At 42.9% G+C, this 10,549-nt stretch overlaps 1 protein-coding gene across 1 annotated transcript in view; it reads left to right on the top strand.

The window, feature by feature from the left end:
* Positions 1-356: 356 nt before the first annotated feature.
* LOC126234610 (protein takeout) overlaps positions 357-10,549 on the top strand; it is a 68,164-nt gene continuing 57,971 nt past the window's right edge. The window contains exon 1 of the mRNA XM_049943335.1: positions 357-567. Within this exon, the coding sequence (XP_049799292.1) occupies positions 459-567 (109 nt within the window). The 5' untranslated portion in view covers positions 357-458. The remainder of the gene's footprint in view (positions 568-10,549) is intronic.

Here is a 10,549-nt window from a genome sequence, read left to right as displayed (position 1 = left end):
TAAACATAAGATCACCCTGCCTGCGTGCAAAGAGAGTCACAGACTGGACACGTGTTGTCTAGCTGTACTGCCAGCCAATGAAGCCATTCGCGGCGCAGAGCACATAGCGAGCATCCTGTAATGGTCCACTGCGCGAGCACGTGGTCGCCGTGACGACAATGCGTAACCGGTCTTCTCCGGACCAACCCTACGCCGGCGCCGCAGCGATGGGGGTAGCGCAGTGGCACCCTGCCCTTCCACAGAGGACCTGGGCCAATCAGCGGGCCGAGCACTCCTGCTCATCCAATGGGAAGCGGCCCAGGGTGAGGCGCGCGAGTGTGGACGCGGCGGCGCCCCAGTTGGCCTTTTTAAGGCTGCGGCAGGAAGAGCGGTGACCGGTTCCGTGGCCGTGGCCGTCAGAGAGGCCAGCAGTCCGTCGCTGGAGGCAGAAGCAGAAGCAGGTCACGACGGACGCCGACATGGACGCCGCCAGCAGCAGCCGCCGTCAGCCGCGGGCCGCCGCCTTCCTGCTGCTCACCGCCTGCTTCTTTGGCTTCTCTTGGGCGGCGCAGCGCCAATACAGAATTCGTGAGTACCACCCAGGGCTTCGCCTAACAATCTGCACTCTGGGACTTAGTACCCATTCAGAATAACCGTTCCTAATCTTGCACCCAAGTGCGTAACTCATGTCTATACTGTTCCGTGTGGTGAGCTGTAGAAGTTGATTTAAATTTTCTCGTGCTGAGAAATCAAGTGATATGTTTTACTCGGTGAAAACTTTTCAAAGCCAAGCTGGCATAAATATTTCTTCACTTACAACAACCGGTTTCGGCAGACTTTACTGTCATCTTCAGGTCTAAAATTTTGATTATAAAATATGTTCATTTCGAGCTGGAAACTCGCGCCGCTAAATTGACATCTTGGCATGAGTCGAACTCAAATTGAACACATTTTATACAAAAAAATTTTTGAAAACCTTAAGAGTACAGAAAATTCGGTCGAAACAGCTTGTTCTAAATAAAGAAATATTTATGCGAGCTTGGCTGTGTCAAGCTTTTACCTGTAGAAGTTGGCTTATTACTGGTCGTTCTTTTAATGTTGTCTGCCGGAGACCATTAGTAAAACTATTACAAGAATCGACTCTTCAATTGGCATGAAAAATGAGTAATCTACCATCAGGCCCCATCTTCTTCACGTTGTTACCACGATGTGGTGTGTAATTCGATACCTGGTGACGAATCGTGTAGGAAGGGAAGGAAGGTGTCGCTCGGGACGTTCCTGTCGTCGCAAGAGTAATGTTGTTCAGCAAGGATAAATCAGAATCGACCTTCGTCTTCTGTTGAAGAAAGTGTCCGAGCTTTTGCCAAAAGTAGTAATGCGTGAAAATTAACAAAATTAAATCAGTGTTCTAGATCGTATGTTTGGGCGTTTCTATCTCTTATGTGCGTACAGTGAATCCCAAATGAGCCATGTGATCTTATATCACATTAAACGTCGTCCTGTTCCAGGTAATGTCCAAAATTACATGTGTGGGGTAATCATCTGAAAACAATCTAAGAGTGCTGATCAGATTGTCACGCATATCGTTTACGTAGATTAGGAACAGCAGAGGGTCTATAACACTAGCCGGCCTTTGTGGCCGAGCGGTTCTAGGCGCTTCAGTCTGGAACCGCGCGACCTCTACGGACACAGGTTCGAATCCTGTCTCGGGCATGGATGTGTGTGATGCCCTTATGTTAGTTAGGTTTAAGTAGTTGTAAGTTCTAGGGGATTGATGACCACAGATGTTAAGTCCTATAGTGCTCAGCGCCATTTTTTGTGGGGTAATATGTAAACAGCCTTGCTGTTTAGCTCTCATTTCCCTTTTACGTGTACTGATGATCAGAAAGACATAATATGTATCGTCTATTGAAGTAGAGCCCGATATTTGGTTGGAAATAGACGTGACGTGCAGAAGTGGTGGAAACTTTTAGGTATTTTCTTCATTTGGAACACGAGAAAGAGTTTGACTGAATGTATACAATAGAGGAGCTACTGATGGATCTTTACAGAAATCTTGTTCCTTGCTTTATACCCAGTCTGTTGTGATATCTGCAGTAAAGGCTAGTACACCATAACAGTTAATTTTGACTGCGCTTATATCACAGATTCATTTTCATTTCCTTCTCATGGTTAAAAGTTTATTGTATTTTAAAGACAATCACTGTCTTAAGAAGTACAACAAATGTGTCAATGAAATGAAAATATCTGCTGTCCTTCTCCTCTCTCATCTGTTTTATTTCTGACACTAACGGTAAGAAAGTGTGGATAAATATATGTTTGCATGAAGGTGAGACTATCACTGAAGGACTCACCATACCTAGTTGAGCAAAAAGTCACATCTTTGTAACATAACATAGCTAAAATTGCGAATACTTCGTTGTTGATGATGCTGAATGAACGTCACGTGCCGTAAACTGAAAATCTGATAATTCGTTGCTGTATTTCTTATGCGACATGTCATCAGATATACAGAGGGATAGCACAGCAATAAAAGTTTGAGAGTAATAGTCGCAACGTCTGTTTTATCTTCACAGTTTAAATATTATCATATAAATTTTCTGTGACGTTTTCAGATTTCCTCTGGCGCAATTTATCGCGGTATCTCACAGTACACACGACCGAGTCCACGTATTCTCCCCAGAAGTGAGACAGTGATCAATCGTCAACAAGTCTGTAAGGATCCGTCTGACAGTTCTGGGATGTGCACCTGCCGTGGGGCCATAGTTTCGCTTGCTACTCTTTAGTGTGCTAAGAAGGGTCAGAATTGGCTGACACGTCGTGGAAGAGTTAAAGCTTCAGCCGAGGAGTCTCCTTAAGAGCTGAGATTGGCTCAAATGGTTCAAATGGCTCTGAGCACTATGAGACTTAACATCTTAGGTCATCAGTCCCCCAGAACTTAGAACTACTTAAACCTAACTAACCTAAGGACATCACACACACCCATGCCCGAGGCAGGATTCGAACCTGCGACCGTAGCAGCAGCGCGGTTCCTGACTGAAGTGCCTAGAGCTGAGATTGCGGTGGCCTTTTGATGTTATGTCACTAGAGTGCAGTTTGGAGATTAGTGACACTGAACAACCTATTCCACTCAGTAGTTCTGTTCGGCGGAGTAACGGTGCAGGCGGGGGCCACGAATGCAGCGGCGTGCACCGGCCGTAGCGGACACGTCACCGTGAGCGTGCAAGAATCTGTCTGCCGACCTTTTCTTATGAGCTGAAGCAGTCTTCCTTCCTACTGTGTACTGCTTCAGTACTGTTATTCCGAAATATAGCACGAAAAAGTACTGTAAACAAATCGTATTCATCATCTCATGAAGATTCAACTGACGAGGGTGTTAGCAGGGGCCTAATAAACAAAACTGTTTCCTTTTGCCCGAGGTCTAAGACGAAATTCACTAGTTCATGTATTTTCCTTTTTCTGGTTCTCGTCTCCATGGAGTAGAACAGGTTGGCCGCCTTTTATAGTGCCAATTACCAGGCCTGCAGATAGTGGAGAAGATAGGTTCCCAATTGGAAATAAGTGGTAGGGATTACTGAGCCCAGCATACTCCTTACAACCAATAGAATCCTTCCAAAAATATTGGTCGCAACCTGCGATTTCAATTACTTGTGATATGTTTAGGGGAAAATGCTGTCCATCGTTCAAGACAAAAGAAGTCTGTGTGGTTGTTTCGCCGTGTAATCTCAATGAAGCCTCAACAACAAATATATTCAGTTTCTTTTACGGTGATAATATATATTGTAGAAGTTGTAAACAAAGGGCAATTGCTCACGACGTATTACAGTGAATGGGATCTTAAGTAGCTTGCTCTACTCCAAGGTGAGGAATGAGATGTTTTATGATGATCGGGCACTATTGTGCACTTTTGTACTTAGGTGAACTAAATTAATTGTTCTTACACACAGATTGGACTGCGTAAATAATTACCATCTGCAGTTATAGCCTGCATAGACTAAGATGTATTACATACCTTCATTCCAAGCATTTGTAAATGTGTCACCTGATATTTCTCACAGCTGACATTTTTTCTAAACGGGACATTTGAATTATCTTTACAACATGTCTTGTTGAGGATACGGTAGGCATTTAAGTTTGTGGAGGTGCAAATCTGCATCTACATACATGCTCAGCAAGCGACAGTACGATGTGTGGTGGATTGTACCCTGCACCACTGCTAGTTTCCTGTTCCACTCGCATATACAGAGAGTAAAAAACGACTATCTATATGCTTCCAAATGAACACTAATTTTTCTTATCTTAGTAGTTCTTACTCGAAATATACTTTGGCGCCAATAGAATCGTTCTGCAGTCAGCTTCAAATGACGGTTCTCTAAGTTTTCTCAGTAGTGTCCTCAAAAATAAAGTCACTTTCCCTCCAGTGATTCACATTTGAGTTCCCGAAGACTTTCCATAATACTTGCGTGTTGTTGCAACCTACCGGTAACAAACCAAGCAGCCCTGTTCTAAACTGCTTCAATGTCTTCCTACAATATGCCCCAATGGGGATCCCGAACTCTGGAACAGAACTCAAGAATGGGTCGTAGTGGTGTCCTACATGCAGTCTCCTTTACAGATGAACCACACTTACCTAAAATTCTACCAATAAGCTGAAATCAACCATTCGCCTTACCTTCTATATTTCTTACATGCTCTTCCCATTTCATATTGTTTTGCAATGCTACGTGCAGATATGTAATCGACGTGTGTAAGGCAGCACACTACTAACACTGTATTCGAACACTAAGGGTCTGTTTTTCATACTCATCTGCTTTAACGTACATTTTTCTACAATTAGATCTAGCTGCCATTCATGACACCAACTAGAAATTTTGTCTGATTCGTCTTGTAATCTCCTACAGTCACTCAACTACGAGACCCTTGCAAACACTATAGCATCATCAGCAAACAGCCGCCGATTTTTGCTCGCCTTGTCCACCAGACAATTTATGTATACAGAAAATAACAGCGGTCCTATCATAGTTCCCTGGAACACTCTTCACGATACCCTTGTCTCCAGCGAACATTCGCCGTCTAGGAAAACGCACTAGGTTCTCTTACTTAAAAATTCGTCGAGCCTCTCACATGTGTGGGAACCTATTGCGTATGCTCGTACCTTCGTTAAATCTGCAGTGAGGCAGCGTGTCAACTACTTTTCGAAAGCGTAGGATTCGTGAACACAAGCTTATCCGTCCCAGAGAAATTTGCATACGCCAGATCATCAGCGAATAGAGTCATATAATTGTCTCTTTGCCCAAGAATACTACTGGTAAACACTTCATGTACAGCTCAGTATAGAAACCCGGGACACCCAGCGCCATTTAACAATTCTAAGAATGTAAGAAATCCTTGTATAACAGAAGAGATACTGAATTTAATTAATGAAAGGAGAAAATATAAAAGTGCAGTAAATGAAGCAAGCGAAAATGAATACAAACGTGTAAAAAAATGTGATCGACTGGAAGTGCAAAATGGCTAAGCAGGGATGGTTAGATGATAAATGTAAGGATATAGAGGCTTGTATCATTAGGGGTAAGATAGATATCACCTAAAGTAAAATTAAAGAGACCTTTGCAGAAAAGGGAACCACCTGTAAGAAAATCATGAGCGCAAGTGAAAAACCACTACTAAGCAAAGAAGGGAAAGCTGAAAAATGGAAAGAGTATATAGAGTATTTATGCAAGGTAGATGTGCTTGAGGGCAGTATTACAGAAATGGAAGAGGGGACACAGATGAAGATGAACTGGGAGATACGATATTGCGTGAAGGATTTGAAAGAGCACTGAAATACTTAAGTCGAGCCGGCCGGGGTGGCCGGGCGGTTCTAGGCGCTACAATCTGGAAGGGCGCGACCGCTACAATCGCAGGTTCGAAGCCTGCCTCGCGCATGGATGTGTGTGATGTCCTTAGGTTAGTTAGATTTAAGTAGTTCTAAGTTCTAAGGAACTGATGACCTCCGAAGTTAAATCCCATAGTGCTCAGAACCATTTTGAAACTAAGTCGAAAAAAGACCCCAGGAGTAGGCAACATTCTATTAGAACTGCTGAGAGCCTTGGGGTAACCAGCTATGACAAAACTGTACCATCTGGTTAGTAAGATGTATGAGACAGGCGAAGTACCCTCAGACATCAAGAAGAATATAATAATTCCAATCCCAAAGAAAGCAGGTATTAAGTGTGAAAATTACCGAACTATCAGCTTTCTAAGTCACGAGTGCAAAATACTAACGCGAATTCTTTACAGATGAAATGAAAAAACTGGTAGAAGCCGACCTCGGGGAAGATCCAAATGTTGGAACACGCGAGGCAGACAGAAAAGGACCTGGAAAAGCAGTTGAACGGAATAGTTTCTTGAAAGGAGGATATAAAATGAAGATCAACAAAAGTAAAACTTAAGGTAGTAGATGCGTTTTGCTATTTGAGGAGCAAAATAACTGATGATGGTCGAAGTAGAGAGGATATAAATGTCGACTGGCTATGGCAAGGAAAGCGTTTTTGAAGAAGAGAAATTTATTAACATTGAGTACAGGCTTAAGTGTCAGGAAGTTTTTTCTGAAAGCATTGGTATGGAGTGTAACCATGTATGGAAGTGAAACATGGACGATAAATAGTTTAGACAAGAAGAGAATAGAAGTTTTCGAAATATGTTGCTACAGAAGAATGCTGAAGATTAGATGGGTAGATCACTTAAATAATGACAGGTACTGAATATAACTGGGGAGAAGAGAAATTTGTAGCAGAACTTGACTGGAAGAAGGGATCGGATGGTAGGACATGTTCTGAGGCATCAAGGGATCACCAATTTTGTATTGGAGTGCAACGTGGAGGGTAAAAATTGTAGAGGGAAATCAAGAGATGAATACCCGAACCAGATTCAGAAGGACGTAGGTTGCAGTAGTTACTCGGAGATGAAGAGGCTTTCACAGGATAGACTAGCGTGGACAGCTGCATCAAACCAATCTCTGGACTGAAGACCACAACAACAACAACAAGAACGTATCAAAGGAAAGTGAATGGATCATCGGCAAACACGTTTCCTAGAGCCACGCCTAACAGAAGAACGTAATTACGGACCCCTTAACGCGAAGTCTCCTGCTGGTTATGCACTTGTTGGGAGCCATACTGCGGAGTGGACGGACTGCCGCAGCTGTCGTCGTGCGCGGCGGCAGCGCGTCGTCCTGTTCGTTGACCCGCGCGGCTGCGCGGCGCTGGAAGCGGGTCACGGCCAGTGACGGGCACCGCTAGCGCCCACGTGCGGCCAGCCGCTTCCGGCCTCCGCCTGCCTGCTGCTAATGTCTCACTTCTCAGCGACCGACGCGGCTCAGTGATTAACTGTAGGGCCTAGTGGTCTTGCTGTAAGGCGCATGTCTGGGAACCGAGACGTCGAGAGATCAAACCCCGGCTGAACCACAGCAATTTTCTCTCTACCTTCAATCGAGCCTTCACATCTCAACCATCTGCGAAGACGTCACCGACGAGATGCCTTTCGGATTCCACTGCAGGACCCCTTTCCCTGGTTGGAATAATGGGGCCGCCGAGGTGGTGCCCAGATGAAAAACTTGCAACCGACTAATGAAAAATGGTTCAAATGGCTCTGAGCACTATGGGACTTAACATCTGAGGTCACGAGTCCCCTAGAATCTAGAACTACTTAAACCTAACTAAACTAAGGACATCACACATATCCATGCCCGAGGCAGGATTCGAACCTGCGACCGTAGCGGTCACGCGGTGCCAGACTGAAGCGTCTAGAACCGCTCGGCCACTCCTGCCGGCGCCGGCTAATGAACCATACACAGTTGCTACGGCGATTAACTCGTAAGGTAGTTTCTAATTTCCTACATCCGGACTGCATATTATCATTATTCCATCGCTACGCTGATAAAGTTGAAGACCAGGTTCCAATTACCGCTTCAAGCGGGGAAGTGGGTGGTTAGAGTCGTTACCATGTGTGTCCAACATACATGACAGAATGATTCAGCTGAGCACATATTTGATCAGGATGTATTAAAAAAGGTAGGAAGGAAGAAAAACTGTTTAACGTCCAGTCGATGATGAGGGAGCAAATTCGACTGTGTCCTTTACGAAGTAACCATGCAAGGATTTGAAGGTAGTGGTGTAATACATTTACATACCTTTGTGTAATACACAAAAATCTGTCCAGAAATTGAAAAAAAATTTTAAATCTGTTTAGTCTTTCCCCAGCCTTAATTTAGGCCACCAGCAAACCGTCCTAGCTTACTGCATAACTAAACATAGATTTATGATGCTTATTGAATTTTAAAAATTGTACTTGTCTCGACTTACACAAACACCTATCATTTTTTTTAATACAATGTCGACAAATACTCTAGTAACTGAAGAAACACGAAGTAATAGTTCGTTACAAAATACTGAACATGATAAAGAGTCTGAGAATTAAAAAAATCGACAAAATAACAAAAGGCACTAGTGTCAAAGGTTAATAAGTTCATAGGGGCTCTACTTCTGATGGACTGTATGTAACACCTTTAACAGATCAGTCATCGACCACCATCTTATAAGGTTCGATATATAGATCTGTTCGCTGGCAGGAGGAACAAGACTTTTGGTCAGGTGATTACAGGGTTATAAATACAAAATCAAATAGGGGTAATGCAGGAGTAGGTTTAATAATGAATAAAAAAATAGGAGTGCGGGTTAGCTACTACAAACAGCATAGTGAACACATTATTGTGGCCAAGATAGACACAAAGCCCATGCCTACTACAGTAGTACAAGTTTATACGCCAACTAGCTCTGCAGATGATGAAGAAATTGATGAAATGTATGACGAGATAAAAGAAATTATTCAGGTAGTGAAGGGAGACGAAAATTTAATAGTCATCGGTGACTGGAATTCGTCAGTAGGAAAAGGGAGAGAAGGAAACATAGTAGGTGAATATGGATTGGGGGGAAGAAATGAAAGAGGAAGCCGCTTTGTAGAATTTTGCACAGAGCATAACTTAATCATAGCTAACACTTGGTTCAAGAATCATAAAAGAAGGTTGTATACCTGGAAGAATCCTGGAGATACTAAAAGGTATCAGATAGATTATATAATGGTAAGACAGAGATTTAGGAACCAGGTTTTAAATTGTAAGACATTTCCAGGGGCAGATGTGGATTCTGACCACAATCTATTGGTTATGAACTGCAGATTGAAACTGAAGAAACTGCAAAAAGGTGGGAATTTAAGGAGATGGGACCTGGATAAACTGAAAGAACCAGAGGTTGTAGAGAGTTTCAGGAAGAGCATAAGGGAACAATTGACAGGAATAGGGGAAAGAAATACAGTAGAAGAAGAATGGGTAGCTCTGAGGGATGAAGTAGTGAAGGCAGCAGAGGATCAAGTAGGTAAAAAGACGAGGGCTAATAGAAATCCTTGGGTAACAGAAGAAATATTGAATTTAATTGATGAAAGGAGAAAATATAAAAATGCAGTAAATGAAGTAGGCAAAAAGGAATACAAACGTCTCAAAAATGAGATCGACAGGAAGTGCAAAATGGCTAAGTAGGGATGGCTAGAGGACAAATGTAAGGATGTAGAGGCTTGTCTCACTAGGGGTAAGATAGATACTGCCTACAGGAAAATTAAAGAGACCTTTGGAGAGAAGAGAACCACTTGTATGAATATCAAGAGCTCAGATGGCAACCCAGTTCTAAGCAAAGAAGGGAAGGCAGAAAGGTGGAAGGAGAATATATAGGGTTTATACAAGGGCGATGTACTTGAGGACAATATTATGGAAATGGAAGAGGATGTAGATGAAGATGAAATGGGAGATAAGATACTGCGTGAAGAGTTTGACAGAGCACTGAAAGACCTGAGTCGAAACAAGGCCCCGGGAGTAGACAACATTCCATTAGAACTACTGATGGCCTTGGGAGAGCCAGTCATGACAAAACTCTACCATCTGGTGAGCAAGATGTATGAGACTGGCGAAATACCCTCAGACTTCAAGAAGAATATAATAATTCCAATCCCAAAGAAAGCAGGTGTTGACAGATGTGAAAATTACCGAACTATCAGTTTAATAAGTCACAGTTGCAAAATACTAACGCGAATTCTTTACAGACGAATGGAAAAACTGGTAGAAGCGGACCTCGGGGAAGATCAGTTTGGATTCCGTAGAAATGTTGGAACACGTGAGGCAATACTAACCTTACGACTTATCTTAGAAGAAAGATTAAGAAAAGGCAAACCTACGTTTCTAGCATTTGTAGACTTAGAGAAAGCTTTTGACAATGTTAACTGGAATACTCTCTTTCAAATTCGGAAGGTGGCAGGGGTAAAATACAAGGAGCGAAAGGCTATTTACAATTTGTACAGAAACCAGATGGCAGTTATAAGAGTCGAGGGGCATGAAAGGGAAGCAGTGGTTGGGAAAGGAGTGAGACAGGGTTGTAGTCTCTCCCCGATGTTATTCAATCTGTATATTGAGCAAGCAGTAAAGGAAACAAAAGAAAAATTCGGAGTAGGTATTAAAATTCATGGAGAAGAAGTAAAAACTTTG

This window comes from Schistocerca nitens, chromosome 2, assembly GCF_023898315.1.
Source record: "Schistocerca nitens isolate TAMUIC-IGC-003100 chromosome 2, iqSchNite1.1, whole genome shotgun sequence".
Taxonomy (NCBI): Eukaryota; Metazoa; Arthropoda; class Insecta; order Orthoptera; family Acrididae; genus Schistocerca; species Schistocerca nitens.
Note: the sequence above shows the minus strand (reverse complement) of the source record. Positions and strands in the feature narration are given on the sequence as shown.